The sequence below is a fragment of the Brienomyrus brachyistius genome, chromosome 17 (genome assembly GCF_023856365.1).
Source record: "Brienomyrus brachyistius isolate T26 chromosome 17, BBRACH_0.4, whole genome shotgun sequence".
Taxonomy (NCBI): Eukaryota; Metazoa; Chordata; class Actinopteri; order Osteoglossiformes; family Mormyridae; genus Brienomyrus; species Brienomyrus brachyistius.
Window position 1 is genome coordinate 5,321,344 of NC_064549.1, and position 16,865 is coordinate 5,338,208.

Here is a 16,865-nt window from a genome sequence, read left to right on the forward strand (position 1 = left end):
TAAAGCTCCATGCGTACGCAGTAAGAAAGCCAGACATGTTATTCAAGGTTTATTCAGGTTGTATAATTAGTATAACCTATACTTAGGTAGATGACAGACAGAAGCATCACTCGAGGCTTTGAGGAGAGAATTGGGGCCATGTGAATGAATCTCCGACCAGCAGGGGGCAGTGTTTCAATCTCAGAAGTGGATGTAGGAGAGCTGCACATCCCCAATAACCTCCAGCCGGTCAACCTTTCCAAATGGATGGATGCGGTGGGTGAAGTTGCACAGGTGCTGTCCGTTCACATAGACCTTGTAGCGCCGATTCCCGCATCGTATGGAGATCTGAGACAGACAGGGTACCGAGCAGGGAGAGAGAGAAACAGACAGGGATCTCACACTGACTCACTGCTGGGGTTGGTCTGAGAATCATGCAGTTTTGTTTGATAGTTCAGTGCATTCCATGCCCCCTCATAAGCGTTCGTCACTAAACCTCAGCATAGGATGGTGAGACTGTTGTCAAGGAGATGTCAAACATGAACACGGAATCGAGAGGTGGAAGGGGGGCGGCAGGTCGGGCTTACTTCAAAGTACTGTCCTTGCTGGAAGGGACAGAAACTGATATCATTCTCCTCCTGGCCCCACCAGCCTCCCAGGTAGCTGTTTCGCATCACCACCCCCTCCATCATGCGGGGGGTCAGGTGGAAGGCGATGTCATCAGACCCAGCCACTTTGAAGTTAATGGTGAACCTGCACCACACACACAATTAGATATCTATATCTTTGTGAGGACTATATAGGGTCTCATTTTTATGGGAAAAATCCCAAACCCCAACAATTCCAACCATAAGTAACCAAACAAATAGTGTTGATCGCAGTCACAAATTTTTATAAAATCGAGTTTCCCTTTGTGGGGACTGAACAATATGGTCTCCATAATGTAACACACACACACACAAAAGTAATTAAGAGACATACCTATTGGCTCCAAAGGGCACCATGCCTCTGATGATGATGGTCCGTTTGTGGGTCAAGCCACCTGGAATGAAGTCTACGTAGGGGACAGACTGAACACAGAGCACACAAGGCCTCAGCCTGTAGCCTCCAGCTCAGGGAAAATGAGATTCACACGCTGTCACAGTGGGACCCTGACCACAGGGACTCTGCACTGGCCAACATCCACACCAGTGTCACTTACACGTCACTTACCGGGTTATAGACTGGCATACTCGCCATCATCTGAAATAGACCAAGGTAAATGTTATTAAATAAAATTAGACCGCATTCCCACCATCTGGCTAGAGTTCTGAAATTTCATCCTGCATATGAAACTGTCCTGGCTGAGTTATCGTACCATATAAATCTGTTGCGTGCGTGCGTGTGTGTGCTGTTATTTATGGCTTGATTTGTTCTGTAATAATGAAATACCATCTCAAATACTACAGGAAGCACATACACTGTATCAGTGGTTCTCAAACTCGGTCCTCGGGCCCCACTGCCCTGCTTGTTTTCCTGCTATTCCTGCCCCACACACAAGTCCCAGCTGTCTTTCAGCTTCAGATTGACCGAACACACCTGATCCAGGTAATCAGCAGTGTGTAGGGCAGGGATAGCTGGAAAACAAGCAGGGCAGTGGGTTCCGAAGACTGAGTTTGAGAACCACTGCACTATTTGACACCTGCCCATTACATCTACAGGAACTTTTATGACATCCCATTCTAAATCCATAGGCATCAATATTCCTAAGCTTCCTTAACTGGAACTAAGTGGCCAAGCCGAACCCCGGAAAAACAATCCCACACCATTATCCCTCCTCCATGAAACCTTACAGTTGGCACAATACAGTCAGGTAGGCACCATTCTTCTGCCATCCATCAAAACCAGACTCGTCCATCAGACTGTCAGACTGAGAATGATTATTTGTCACTCTACAGAACACGTTTCCGCTGCTCCAGAGTCCAGCGGTGCTGAGCTTTACGCCACTTTATTTTGTTTCGACCAACCAGTTGAATATAAAGAGTCAGTCACAATGTACTTAACTGGTTGGTTGAAACACCAGTTTCAAATCATGGGTCTGGACTTTTACTCTCTGGACCTGAACTACCTACCTCTGGCTACCAGTAGGAAAATATTTTAAGCAGGAAAAATAAATTTCAGAACACTGCCCCCCCTCATTTATCCATCATATCAAGCCTTTGTTAGTAAGTCCAGGTCTCCATTTCCGGCTCTCCCACCTCACCCAGCCGCCCGTCCCTCTTCCTCACTCCTGACCCCCCCACTTACTCACCGGCAGGTTGCCCCCAGGGTAGCCCATCTGCCCCTGTGACAAAAGCAAACACAGTAGCGCCATATCAGTTAATCTGCCGCCAATGCAGTTAACAGGTCATGAAGTGATGACGTTAAATCACACAGCCGCCTGCGGTATCAGCAAGGCCGGCACATGCATGCATTCAGTCATTCATTTATCTCATGTTATATTCAAAGTGACTTACAATAGAGGGAAGGGTTACAAATTACATGTAGTCCCTGGGAATTGAACCCACAACCTTTCAGTTGTTTGTGCAATGCTCTATCTGTTGAGCTACAGAAGCAGAAAGCAGACATACTTACTCCCATCCCTGGGAGGCCTGGCATACCAACCTGGGGGAGGAGAAACCCATAGTGTCAGATGCAGGTTCCCACACTCACTGAGGGGTGGAAATCACACCCCAGGGGTCTGAGAGTCCACAGGGAAGGAAGTGCTTACCGCCATACCACCCATTCCACCATCTGGGAACCCCCCCTGGTAAAAATGAGAAAAGAACACACATACACACACACTTGTATTCATATCTTTGCAGGGACTGCATTCATTTCTATGGGCAAAACCCTAATTGCGACAATGACGACCTTAACCCCTACCCAGCCCTAACCTTAGCCAAGAAAGCAAACAAAATACTTTTGATGTGACTTACTGCCATTACGCCGGCTGAGTACCCTCCCTGATTAAAATGAGAAGGGAAATCAGTGCTTAACATACACACAGGCGCACACACACACAGGCACACACACACACACACACACGTCAACGGCAATTCACTACATGTGACCTACCGGCATTCCACCTGCTGGGAACCCCCCCTGGTTAAAATGAGAAGGGAAGATGGTGCTGGTTTAATACACAGACAGGTACACATGTGTCACTGGCAGTTCACTACATGTGACCTACCCCCATTCCTCCGGCTGGGTAAACGCCCTGAAAGGGACAAATGTGAAGTTAACATAAGCGTATTAAATGCACGTACGCAACAACATGTACTTTAGTCAAGGTGGAGGGAGTTATGAACAGTTCCAAATACCACTCAATACCGGCTCAAAACCTTCAGGCGTCTGCTAGAAAGCTGAAGATGAAGAGGAATTTCACCTTTCAGCACGACAATGACCCCAAGCATACATTCAAATTAGCAAACGAATGACTACAGCAGAAGAAAATTAAAGCTTCGGAATGACCCAGTCAGAACCCAGACCTAAATCCAACTGAATATCTGTGGGGCGACTCGAGGAGAGCTGTGCACACGAGATGTTCTCGCATTCTGACAGGTTTGGAGCACTTATGCAAAGAAGGGTGGGCTCAAGTCAACATATTGCCCAAGTCAAGATGTGTCATGCTGATTGACTCCTACCCAAAAAGACTGAAGGCTGTAATGAAATCAAAAGCTGCTTCGATAAATTATTAGTTTACAGGTGCGTACACTAATGCAACCAGCTTATCGCATGGCTTTTTTTTTTTTTTTTTTTTGATATTTCTCCCCCTACCAGATTTGTATTTCCAATTGAACTGTACAGGTTGCAGATCACAATAACAGTGGGAAAAGTTTTGAAATGATTCATCCTGGTTTCTTACATCACTAAGTGGGAGGTTGTGTTTGCTAATATGGCAGTTATACACCCATAGCTACAGACCACTGAAGAACACTCACCCCCATCCCTCCTGGAAATCCCTGTACACTGCCCTGAGGAGCAATACAAAAAAGTAGTCAGCAACTAGCAGAGAAGAATGATGACCACTGGGGGGCACTGCTGTGCCACTTTCTGTTACACGGTGGACTGCATCATGTTATTCTGCTGTATGAGCACGTGTTGGGGAGTGTGGAACATCTGCTGGGAGTTCACACAGCATGCTGTCCCAGTGACTCACCCCAATGATGTTGAGTGTCTGGATGATGACCTCTCCTCCAATGTTCAGGAAATACACCATCTCCATAGGTAAGCGATGCCGGAACAAGTGGAACCTGGTGCCATTAATGTTCACCTGCAGGAGCCAGAGAATCCAGAGCTTAGTTTTCTTTCTCAGAATGTCAACAAGCTGTGGTAGACTGTTGACTCACATACACGCACAATCCAGGCTGACCTGGTATCCCTCACACTCCACGATGATGATCAGTTCAAAGAGCTGCCCCTTGCTAAACGGCATCCTATGGATCTTCTCCTCTTCCTGCCATGTCCCACACTGAAAGCTGTTGAAGACCACCTTGTCCCATCCATCGAATCGAGGGTTTATGTGTAAGGCGATGTCAGAACCCTCCATCTCCCCGCACTGCAAATTGCAGAAAAATCTATAGGAGGCAACAAGGAGCCGGTAAGTCAGGAGACTGACTGGGGGGGGGGGCAAGTGGTCCACTGGGTGACATAACATTTATTTGGTTTGATTCACAGGAGACACAATATTTATGTTCAAGTGGCCAGATAGACTAATTACTGAAATTGCATAATTCAATCTTTAATTATGAATGGGTGGAGACCTGTCTGAAATAGGTTAAACGCCTCCACAGCTCATATGAAAGGTTATTGGCCAAGAGTAACAATAATAAGCCCTACCCTTTGTGAGAGCAAACCGTATCGTGATAAAGTGCATATTAGTATATTTTGGCTTGATTTCAGATTGGGAAAAAGAAACACATAAAAAAAAATTGGTCGGTTTTCAGGGATGTGAACTCACACACCTCCGGCGTGACATTCTCTCACGTCAAAATTGTCACAGCCATGTGTGAGCTACCTTGTCTCAAACTGAAAATCAGCTGAAGTTGGCGACTCGGCATTTTCACCAGTGTTAGGCCTTGTCCACATGTACATGGGTATTTTTTAAAAATATAGATTTTTCTGGGCATATCAGCCTTTCATCCACACACAAATGGCATTTTAGGTCACTGAAATGTGGCTTTTGTGAAACTCCATCCAGGACGAAAATTTCCATTTTCAGCATAAATGGAAAAACAGTTTTTGGTTTGTAACATTGTCATTTACACTAGGTGAGTTTGTACAGTGGCGGACGTGGCCAAAATATCGCTTGTTTTAACCTTGTTCACAGGACTTTTTACACCGGTAGACAATTGTTGACCCTCACATTATATTGATAAGTGCGTAGGGGACAACTTTACGCAGGTCTGATACGTATACCAGTTGCAAGCAGCCAGACCACGTATTTTACAATTTAATTTATGCTGCTTAGTTTAGATGAGTTCATTTATCAATCAGGTTTAGGGCGTGTGTGTACAAAAGTCCCGGTACTTATAATAATTTACTAACGTTGACACGTACGAGGACTGGTAACATGCGTTCGTAAGACGTATGGCCAGACGAGGGCAAAGGATGCAGGCAGCTGGCGCGAGGGAGGCAGCGCGTATAGTTAAGTTAACGAACTGAATGAACTAATTATCAGCCGAAATCACCCCTTCTGTTACTTGAATGTCCACGCACACTCTGAAATGTAAGTGTTGCAATACAGAAAACGTACATTAGTTACTTGCGCACTTACCGATAATTGCATTACTTCCCCGAGTTGTGGAAGCGGTATTTAATTGTAATTCCCCGATTCCGTTAGTAATACATTGTTTAAGTTATTCCTGTTTACATTTGCATGTACATTTAATTCGCTAATGTGTTGCGTTTAACCGGATATATATTATTTACCTTTCGTGTTACCAGTAGCGATGTGCAGACGCTAATTGAGTATGTTATAGTGCAGGGGTATTCAACTAAAATTTAGAGGCCCAGTTAGAGAATTTTTTGAAGCAAATGTCCGGAAGATCATAATGTCTAACTATTTAAAGTGAGATATATTTAAGTAGCCTTAAAAGAAAAGAAAGAACGAAAAAAGGCGGACAGCCTGTTAGTGACCTCTGTTACAGTGTGTAAGATTGATTTGTATAAAAATCTCAATACCTGACTCTTTCAAAACTTTAAAAAAAAACCTGCTCGTGCCGATCCCCTTGTGTGCCGGGCCCCCCTCGCTGCCTCGTATGGAATCCCAGTGTCATCAGCTGTTTCTAGTTGTGTGTCATTAGTTAGTCTGAAAGCGTAAGTGTCATGCAAGATGCTTGAGATTTGGTAACCCTGCAAACATACTTTTTTTCACCTGAGTTGATTTATATAACAAATAACATTAGTTTATACAGTTGTTTAAAAAGCGGAAATTTCAACAAACACGAGGTCACCAATAAACTACCTCTATTTATCCAACATGTTATATAATACATACTGTGTTTGAGAACTTTTCAGTTTTACAATTTCAGGACAGGGCAGCCACTCTCTTAGGAACATTGCGGCTTTTTGGTCACAGGCGTTAGCTTCGCTGCTATTAACACTAATGGCACATTAGCGCAAACAAAGGGCTCCATACGCAGAACTGTGTCTTGCTTGGCTGTCAAAGGCGTTTGACGTTCATTGGCGTGGGAAAGGGCGGTTCTAGCGCTAAACCGCTACCGAAAAGACCACAAAAGCTGCGCCGGTTAAAATAGAAGCGCCCCGTCAGGTTTTAAATAACTTTCTGTTTTGGCTATCGGTCCGGGTCCGTATGGGACAGTGTCCCCGTATGGGACTCTGTTATAGTGTGTAAGATTGATTTGTATTATGGGATGTATTGCATTGGGTTCATTATGTGAGAATATAATCCTCATTATGTTGATGTTACTGTTTAATTTAAGTTTGTATTCATTTTATAACCACAAAGGCAAAGTTTTTTTGAAGTACTGTTAAGATGTTCTTTGGTTCAGGCTACTTTATTGCCATAATTTTAAAAGTTCCCAAGCGCAGACTCAGGTAAACATGCAGTCCGGGTAGCGCTGGTGGGAGGCGTGGTCTTTGCGATGTACCTGGCCAATGAGGTGCACGTCTAACCCAACCCACGTCCAGGCAAGCAAAATAAGAGGCGCTCTCTGACTTCTCTAAACAGACGCCAATAAACGCAAAAACAATCCGCTATGGAAATTTTCTTTTTACTAGTAAAACGGCCTGTTTTACGTTTTTGCTTCCCTCCCCTAAACGAAAATGAATTATATTGCCGAACACGGACCATAAACCCCCTCCTAATCACACTGGGGAAAAGAACGACATTCACTCGGATCACAGCTTGCTAAGAGAAGGGTGTTGAGATACTCTGAGTTTTGCCGACCCCTTAAGTCTGAGATCAGCCCTGACCACACAGCTCTGTCTATCTGTAGGAAACTCTGCGCACCGCTTTTTCCATCAGGTGTGAAACACTGAAAATGGCAGTGCTCCATATAGCCTCCCTCCCAGCACCGCCACCTCCGATCTCACCTTTTCATGTGATGAGGGAGATGCCCCTGGATGTAGATGGACATTCCTGGTCTCAGTCCTCCATTAATAGGACCCAGATAGGGGATGCACTGTGAAGGATACAGATACGATCCAAAACATGAGCCACACAGAGGAAACACTGATGGCAGACAAACGTAAAAGTGACAAATCCGGGTAAAACAGCCAGAAGAATATTTTGGATGTTCAGGTTTGATTTGAACAGCGCTGAGAGAGCGGAGGTTACACTGACAGGGTTGTAGACAGACAGGTAACCCGGTGGGGGCATAAACGCCATGGTCACAGGTGGAGAGAAGGTTCCAAGGCTTCAGCGGAAGAGTGTGTAGGAGCCTGTAAGTCCGGTCTAATATACTCCGTTTCATTTACCTCGGAGGTCGGAAGTCAGAGCTGGTGTGACGTCACACCTGAGTTAACCACGTTCCAGTACCGCATTTAGCAATACCGGGGACACAGGGTTGTCAACTCTCACGCAACTGGCGTGACACACACGCTCACGCAAGAGATCTTACGCCAAATCTATAATATTCCAATAATAATCTAAAATTGGAACATCAAAAGCGTTGGGGTAGTTTGCAAACAAACAAAAGATAATAAAACTGATACGTGCACGTGTGTAAGAACTTGTCGCGAATTTAAAAAACGTCAGTCAGCTGACCAAAGTCAGCAACCCTGGGGACCAGTTTCAAAAAGCAAGATTTCTTGTTTAGCTGGATAACTTAACGGATTTCCGTTACCACAGTTTAAATGACCTTTATCTTCGTTCATATAAACACCTTAGTCTACAGTAGTTTGGCCAGTACTGTGTGTATGACCGATTTAATAAGACACAAATAATACATAAGTACTAAGAAACAGTACATAACTTAAAACTTAAATTAACTTAAACTTCTGTTGATAAAGCCACCGTCCATTCTGAGATCAGGATTCCTCCCACTTTCGGAGTAGGAATTCCGATTTCAGGGGGCGTTACAGTTGAAATTTCTGACTAGGAATTCGGACAGAAGAGCCTGGTTTATGCTCTCGCCTTCCAATGGGGAGGGGCAACAATGTACAGCTCTGGAAAAACTGGTGGGGTGGGAAGAGTAAATATTGCATACATTGTGAAAATAAATGAATGAAAAACTAAAATGAGATTAATTCACTCCATGTTGATATTAAAATTAGTTTAATATTGAACAGCAAATGAAACAGGCAAAGTATTTGACTGCTAAAAACGAACGTTAATTTGGAGGTGGATTGACTCATTTTTCTTACTGTCTTGCATACAGTTGTAGGACATTGAGAGTGAATCTGAATGAAAGTGACAAAACGGACATTCAGCTGGTCTGACAGGTCAGTCGAGTTTGATTTCTTAGCTTGCTGAAGACTAAACCATAGACCTCAAACATACTTTTTTTTGTTTGTTTGTTTGTTTAGCAATGGCTGACTTTATTTGTGGTCTTTTCCTGCAAACTAAAATCGTTGATGGTTGTGCTGCCATGGTTCTGACATATCAGTTTGTCACTTCTATCAACAAAGAGTGTCTGTCATTTTTGTTTTAACATTGTCAAAGTAGCATTACTAGTATTACTCTTGGTGGGTTAACCTGTTACCCCCCCCCCCCCCCCCAGAAGCTGAAGGCCACCACAGTGTAGAGGTAGACCTCGACCGCTAGCAGGCCCAATGTCTTCACCAACTGGCAAAGATATGGAAGGCCAGTTATAGGTGGATCTCAGGCTCAACCTAACCACTCTGTAGAGATGCTGCAAGGTGTCTGAACGCAGGAAAGGGCACTTTCCTCTATTCAGATTTTGAATCACTCGATTTATGCACAAGATCTGGGTTGTATTTTGGGCCATGTTGATCCCATTGACCCTTGTCATGTTTGGGTTGCTCAGTGACACCATCAAACTCCAGGTTTCGTGCCACCTCCATCTCTCTCTTAAAGATGACCAACACATGACCTGTGACATCACAAAAAAACCATGTAGCAAATCAACCTGCCTTAAGGCAGTTGAAGCCAATGATGCAAAGGAAGGAGATGATGGTATGGATGATGCCAAATAAGGTCAGGGCTTGCTCCTTATAGCCAGTACTCTCGTCTACGATGTAGTACACCAGTCCATCTTCCTGATCCTCATCCCCTCCAACATCCAAACTTATCAAAGTACCAGGAATGAGCCACCTGTTTTTAGGTCCTCACAGAGCTCTGTGTCTAGGCACCATAGTAGTGAGGAGGATGGGGGGCGAATCATTTTCCTTAACTTCAAGTCACCTTACCTCTGAATGTTTTCGACTCCAGAAAAGATCCTGGTATTGCATGTCAGCAACACAAACGCATGTTCAGTGTTAAATGAAGGGATTACAAAGACAGGAGAGGCACATGTGGGGAGGAGCAGAGAGGCACTGAGAGCAGAGGCTGCTCTCTCCTCCCACCTAGTGGCTCCTATGGGCATTGCCCTCTCAGTAAGACCTTCAAACGCACAATAGATGAACACTGGCTGACACTCACAAAGAGGGTTACTACATGTGAGCCTTGCACCACTAGCACAGTGGTTGCTCTGGGCAATGAGCGACCACAGCCAGAGCCATTAGACAGTGGGCACGTGACAGAACTGCGGAAGCAGGACCATGACACAAAGAAGCTGCCGATCAAAGCAAGGTTTAGTCCCACCCACTGCCTCTACTGTCAGAACACATACTGGTATGGACCAATTGGCAACCATGGTGATTTCCAGCCAATCAAAAATAGTCAAATCCAATTGAAAAGCAACATTTTAGAGTACATATTGTCTGACAGCTTCTGTTTAAGGGGCCTTTGGGTTGGATAAGCAAATCATAAAAAATCATTCAGTCAAAATGGTGCTGCAAAGAGCCCATTCCACCTGTCAATATGATGACCTTTATCCTATGTGTGAACATCCCTTAACGCATCATTCCAGACTAGTGACCGTCCTTAGTCAACACTTGCTGAGCAAATTTTAAAGGATTCTTCTGATAAAAATTGGGTATTTAGCCACAAGTTTCCAGATCTTTGCAGCATATTAGGTGTGTTTGATTGACAGTCCAAAAATAACACCTCTTTCCAAGTGAGGAAAAACCGATGCCAGAGAACAGAATGACACGGGTACTGTGTCGCCTGCAGGTGAACCAAGCGGCAAGATTCCTTTTTATCATCAAGCGCAAGTGATTCATAGACTAAAGATTATGTAGTATTTGTATCTTCCTCCATGACTGGTACCAGGTTCATTATTTAATATTTTTGTATAATTTGGACATACACAGGACAATGCAGACATCATCATCCTCAAGCAGGTTTTGAAAACATGGCTGTGGTCGGCATGCAGATCTTCACCTATAATGGTGGATTTTCTACTTTGTAAAAGGGCTTTAACATTTTCAAAGTGTGCCTTCTGAAAGCCGGGACATAGCATTGATATACCAACTTAATGTCCATATTCAGTGTTAATTCTTCCATTGGACTGGGAGAGAGAAGAATTCAGCTGATGTTACTTTTTTTGTGGAGATTTTTACATGTGAAGCGTTGGTTTTGTATTAAATAAAACACTTAAGAGTGACAAACTCAGGAGTGTGTCGGATAAAATACAGTAAAGCTCCATGCGTACGCAGTAAGAAAGCCAGACATGTTATTCAAGGTTTATTCAGGTTATATAATTAGTATAACCTTTACTTAGGTAGATGACAGACAGAAGCATCACTCGATGCTTTGAGGAGAGAATTGGGGCCATGTGAAGGGATCTCCGACCAGCAGGGGGCAGTGTTTCAATCTCAGAAGTGGATGTAGGAGAGCTGCACATCCCCAATAACCTCCAGCCGGTCAACCTTTCCAAATGGATGGATGCGGTGGCTGAAGTTGCACAGGTGCTGTCCGTTCACATAGACCTTGTAGCGCCGATTCCCGCATCGTATGGAGATCTGAGACAGACAGGGTACCGAGCAGGGAGAGAGAGAAAAAGACAGGGATCTCACACTGACTCACTGCTGGGGTTGGTCTGAGAATCATGCAGTTTTGTTTGATAGTTCAGTGCATTCCATGCCCCCTCATAAGCGTTCGTCACTAAACCTCAGCATAGGATGGTGAGACAGTTGTCAAGGAGATGTCAAACATGAGCATGGAATCGAGAGGTGGAAGGGGGGCGGCAGGTCGGGCTTACTTCAAAGTACTGTCCCTCCTGGAAGGGACAGAAATTAATATCATTCTCCTCCTCTCCCCAATAGCCCTCCAGGTAGCTGTTTCGCATCACCACCCCCTCCATCACCCGGGGGGTCAGGTGGAAGGCGATGTCATCAGACCCAGCCACCTTGAAGTTAATGGTGAACCTGCACCACACACACAATTAGATATCTATATCTTTGTGGGGACGTCTTTGGGAAAATGGGAAAAACCCTAATCTCAATTAGGATAACCTTAACCAAACAAAATACAAAGACTTATGGCATTTTTAGTATTTTGATTGCAGTCATAGATTTTTATAAAATTAAGTTTCCCTTTGTGGGAACTACAAATGGTCCCCACAATGTAATACTGTATATAAATAACCCATGCTCACACACATACACACCCAGACATACATAAGGCTAGATAAGCAGGAGAGCAGTTTAGACTGTATACAGATTTGTGCGAATGCCAATAAAGTTGCTTTTAAAGAAAGAGCTCAACAAAGCAAAAGGAAAAAAAACAACACTAATTAAGAGACATACCTATTGGCTCCATAGGGCACCATGCCTCTGATGATGATGGTCCGTTTGGGGGTCATCCCGGCTGGAATGAAGTCTACGTAGGGGACAGACTGAACACAGAGCACACAAGGCCTCAGCCTGTAGCCTCCAGCTCAGGGAAAATGAGATTCACACGCTGTCACAGTGGGACCCTGACCACAGGGACTCTGCACTGGCCAACATCCACACCAGTGTCACTTACGCGTCACTTACCGGGTTATAGACTGGTATATCCCCCATCATCTGAAATAGACCAAGGTAAATGTTATTAAATAAAAGACAAAGTCTTGGAAAATTAGATCGCATTCCCACCATCTGGCTAGAGTTCTGAAATTTCATCCTTTTTATGAAAATGTCCTGTGACACACACATAATGGATTTTTAAGGTCTGATATTTTTGATCTGTTTTATCTGTAATAATGTACTACCAGATCAAACACTACGGGATGTACATATTTATGGTCTGTTTTTATAACCCCGTTTACAAAATAGTCTTTCACAGTAGTGCTGGGCAATATGACCTCAAATCAATACCAAAATTAACTAAATATTTTATCTCAATTATGATTAATGAATGATTATTTTGGCTTTTTTTCTTTGCTTGTTTTTTGCCCTTATATTTCATTGACATGGTTTGTATTGTAAATATGCTCAAATATTAAAGCTGAGATATTTTTTCTAACGAAACACTATATCTTTATGATTTTAAAATAACCGAAGGAAACAGACAGAGGTGAACCATTTATGGTCATTCATCGAATATTTTGAGCAACAAAAAACAAACAAAACAAAAAATCAAAAGTAGAAAAAAGTAGAAAAATAAATAGTTTGCATTTCCTGCAAACAAAATAAACAGTTTATAGTGATCATGCCTGTCTGGGTGAATTTGATCACTATAAGCCAATGGTCATTATAACAGTTTTTTTCCCTTTGTCTTTATGTCTCAGGCAGATTACCATCTATTTGACATTTGAATATTTATTACACGAATATAAGGTAATAGAATGGACAGTGTCGCTATTAACAGAATTTGAATGACTCTTCCAAAATACGGTACAGCAGTTTCAGACGCTTTTCACTGTACAAATTAAATTACTGAACTATATAAAATTCAAATACGCTATACAACTGTAGCGCCAGCGGTATCTGCGTATCCCGGAATGCTTCGCAAGCGCTTGTATATAGCCCATGTTTGTATATTTGTGGTGCTGTGTATCCATTTGTCGCATGTGCGTTTAACTGTGGTTCTTGCCTGATCCTCGCGTGTCTTAGCCATCGTGTGATTACCCACCGCTTGTGTGCCTTATCGTCCTTACTGTAACTTCACCGTGTTTCCCTGTTTTTTTTGTTTTTTTGGTTGAAACTAAATCTTGTTCTGGACTTTTACTCTCTGGACCTGAACTACCTACCTCTGGCTACCAGTAGGAGAATACTTTTCAGGAAAAATAAATTTCGGAACACTGCCCCCACTCGTTTATCTGTCACATCAAGCCTTTGCTAGTAAGTCCAGGTCTCCATTTCTGACTCGCCCACTTCACCCAGCCTCCCTTCCCCTTTCCTCACCCCCCCCCCCCCCCCCCCCCCACTTACTCACCGGCAGGTTGCCCCCAGGGTAGCCCATCTGCCCCTGTGACAAAAGCAAACACAGTAGCGCCATATCAGTTAATCTGCCGCCAATGCAGTTAACAGGTCATGAAGTGATTCGGCACTGACGTTAAATCACACAGCCGCCTGCGGTATCAGCAAGGCCGGCACATGCATGCATTCAGTCATTCATTTATCTCACATTATATCCAAAGTGACTTACAATAGAGGGAAGGGTTACAAATTACATGTAGTTGCTGAGAATAGAACCCATGACTTTTGCATTGCTGCCGTAATGTTTTTCCTGTTGGGCTATAGGAGCAGAAAGCAGACATACTTACTCCCATCCCTGGGACGCCTGGCATACCAACCTGGGGGAGAGAAGACATACACAGTGTCAGAAACAGGTTCCCACACTCACCGAGGGGTGGAAATCACACCCCAGGGGACAGAGAGTTCACAGGGAAGGAGATGCTTACCCCCATACCACCCATTCCTCCAACTGGGAACCCCCCCTGGGTAAAATGAGAAGGGAAGATGGTGCTTGTTTAACACACAGGTACACACATGTCAATGGTAATTCACTACATGTGACCTACCCCCATTCCTCCGGCTGGGTACCCGCCCTGAAAAGGACAAATGTGAGATTAACATGCATGTAGAAAATGCACCTGTGCAACAATATGTATTTAGAAGGTTGTGTTTGCAAGAATGGCAGATATACACCCACAATAACACCACTGAAGCAGAACTCACCCCCATCCCTCCTGGAAATCCCTGTACACCTCCCTGAGTAGTGATGCAATAAAAAGTAGTCAGCAACTAACAGAGAAGAATGACGACCACTGGGGGGCACTGCTGTGCCACTTTCTGTTACACAGTGGACTGCATCATGTTATTCTGCTGTATGAGCACGTGTTTGGGAGTGTGGAACATCTGCTGGGAGTTCACACAGAAGGTTGTCACTTTTAGACCCTACAATGGCCAGGCGGACTCACCAAGGTCTTAATCGCCACTCACCCCAATGATGTTGAGTGTCTGGATGGTGACCTCTCCTCCAATGTTCAGGAAACACACCATCTCCACAGGCAACCGATGGTAGAAGAAGTGGAACTCTGAGCCATTAATGTTCACCTGCAGGAGCCAGAGAATCCAGGGCTTAGTTTTCTTTCTCAGAATGTCAACAAGCTGTGGTAGACTGTTGACTCACATACACGCACAATCCAGGCTGACCTGGTATCCCTCAGTGTTCACGATGATGATCATTTCAAATGTCTTCCCCTTGTGAAATGGCATCATATGGACGATCTTCTCCTCTTGCCATGTCCCACACTGAAAGCTGTTGAAGACCACCTTGTCCCATCCATCGAATCGAGGGTTTATGTGTAAGGCGATGTCAGAACCCTCCATCTCCCCGCACTGCAAATTGCAGAAAAATCTATAGGAGGCAGCAAGGAGCCGGTAAGTCAGGAGACTGACTGGGGGGGGGGGGCAAGTGGTCCACTGGGTGACATAACATTTATTTGGTTTGATTCACAGGAGATATTTATGTACAAGTGGCCAGATAGACTAATTACTGAAATTGCATAATTCAATCTTTAGTCATGAATAGGTGGAGACCTGTCTGAAACAGAGGTTAAACGTCCTTGATAACAGTGGGATCACGCCTTCGTAGGTTCTCTGAAAGGTTATTGGCCAAGAGTAGTAATAATAAGCCCTACCCTTTGTGAGAGCAAATCTTAACGTTGCGACTGGCAATGAGTGTGGCGATAAGGTGCAGGTAGACAGAGGGTGAGGGCAAACCTGCAAGAGTTACACCCTAAGTACACTACACAACTTTCAAAGCCATCAGATCAACAATGAATGAAGTTTGGAGCAAAGAAAGGGATTTTTTTTTTTTAACTTTAGCAAGAATACCAATGTCTTTTTGATGCTTTTGATGACCTGAGCTGAGAAAGAGGTGGACGGAATTTGCCACTTCTCTTCAACAGCCACGTGGCACTATGGCGATTCTTCCTGGTGAAAGATCTTTTAGGGAGTGACTGCCTGTCACTGATCAGTTATGTAGTGCGTAAACCACAATGACTTCAAGACTCCCAATTATAAGACAAGTCGTAGTAGTATGAAAAGTACAGCATTCTGACGATTGTAAAAGTCGTGTAGTGTGAATTTAGTATTAGCAGGTCTGAGATCAGCCCTGACCACACAGCTCTGTCTATCTGTAGGAAACTCTGCGCACTGCTTTTTCCATCAGGTGTGAAACACTGAAAATGGCAGTGCTCCATATAGCCTCCCTCCCAGCACCGCCACCTCCGATCTCACCTTTTCATGTGATGAGGGAGATGCCCCTGGATGTAGATGGACATTCCTGGCCTCAGTCCTCCATTGATAGGACCCAGATAGGGGATGCACTGTGAAGGATACAGATACGATCCAAAACATGAGCCACACAGAGGAAACACTGATGGCAGACAAACGTAAAAGTGACAAATCCGGGTAAAACAGCCAGAAGAATATTTTGGATGTTCAGGTTTGATTTGAACAGCGCTGAGAGAGCGGAGGTTACACTCACAGGGTTGTAGACAGACAGGTAACCCGGTGGGGGCATAAACGCCATGGTGACAGATGGAGAGAAGGTTCCAAGGCTTCAGCGGAAGAGTGAGATGGAACGTGCAAGTCCTGTCTTATACAGCCCTGAGTGGGAGGGGCCCTAGTCGTGAATGGTACCAAGCAGGTGTTCTGCTCTAAACTGACCCCCTGCCACAGATTGCCTTCCCTGACGTAATTGCTCCTGTTAAAGGCAAAGTCGCTTTGCTTATCCTGTGCAGCAGAAGCGACTGCTCTCTGTAACGTCATTTTTCTTGCCTTAAGCAGAAATATGTTAAAAAAAATACGCACATGAATTATTTATTATGGAAAGTTACAATCAAACCTTAAGTGCAGATTAATAGCCTCGTGTGAAACGTTGCAAATGTAACAGTTACTAG

General features: G+C 44.2%; 3 protein-coding genes across 5 annotated transcripts in view; 1 reads left to right on the forward strand and 2 right to left on the reverse strand.

The window, feature by feature from the left end:
- Positions 1–11,064, forward strand: part of LOC125711414 (tyrosine-protein kinase receptor UFO-like) — a 28,493-nt gene extending 17,429 nt beyond the window's left edge. The window contains exon 21 of the transcript XR_007383012.1: positions 10,620–11,064. The gene's annotated coding sequence lies outside the window, so the exon portion shown is untranslated. The remainder of the gene's footprint in view (positions 1–10,619) is intronic.
- On the reverse strand, positions 37–12,790 carry LOC125711417 (galectin-4-like). Of its 2 annotated transcripts, XR_007383013.1 has the most exons (5): positions 12,508–12,790; positions 12,277–12,365; positions 11,730–11,895; positions 11,240–11,490; positions 37–76 (listed from the first exon to the last, which is right to left on the reverse strand). XR_007383013.1 is itself a non-coding variant. In XM_048980291.1 (4 exons), exons 1-4 carry the CDS (start codon positions 12,664–12,666, stop codon positions 11,344–11,346), a joined length of 561 nt encoding a protein of 186 aa, XP_048836248.1. In that variant the 5' UTR covers positions 12,667–12,790; the 3' UTR covers positions 11,152–11,343. The 2 variants fall into 2 exon arrangements, 1 of the variants encoding a protein (XP_048836248.1); XM_048980291.1 differs by lacking the exon at positions 37–76 and having other exon boundaries at positions 11,152–11,490.
- Positions 37–16,565, reverse strand: LOC125711415 (galectin-4-like). 2 transcript variants are annotated; one of them, XM_048980289.1, is made up of 15 exons: positions 16,451–16,565; positions 7,558–7,646; positions 4,373–4,577; positions 4,160–4,273; positions 3,942–3,974; positions 3,191–3,217; positions 3,076–3,102; positions 2,937–2,963; positions 2,729–2,764; positions 2,593–2,622; positions 2,270–2,302; positions 1,192–1,221; positions 961–1,049; positions 567–732; positions 37–327 (listed from the first exon to the last, which is right to left on the reverse strand). In XM_048980289.1, the coding sequence occupies exons 1-15, from the start codon at positions 16,493–16,495 to the stop codon at positions 181–183; spliced, it is 1,098 nt and encodes a 365-aa protein (XP_048836246.1). In that variant the 5' UTR covers positions 16,496–16,565; the 3' UTR covers positions 37–180. The 2 variants fall into 2 exon arrangements, with proteins under 2 accessions (XP_048836246.1, XP_048836245.1); XM_048980288.1 differs by lacking the exon at positions 16,451–16,565 and adding an exon at positions 7,808–8,109.
- Positions 16,566–16,865: the final 300 nt, after the last annotated feature.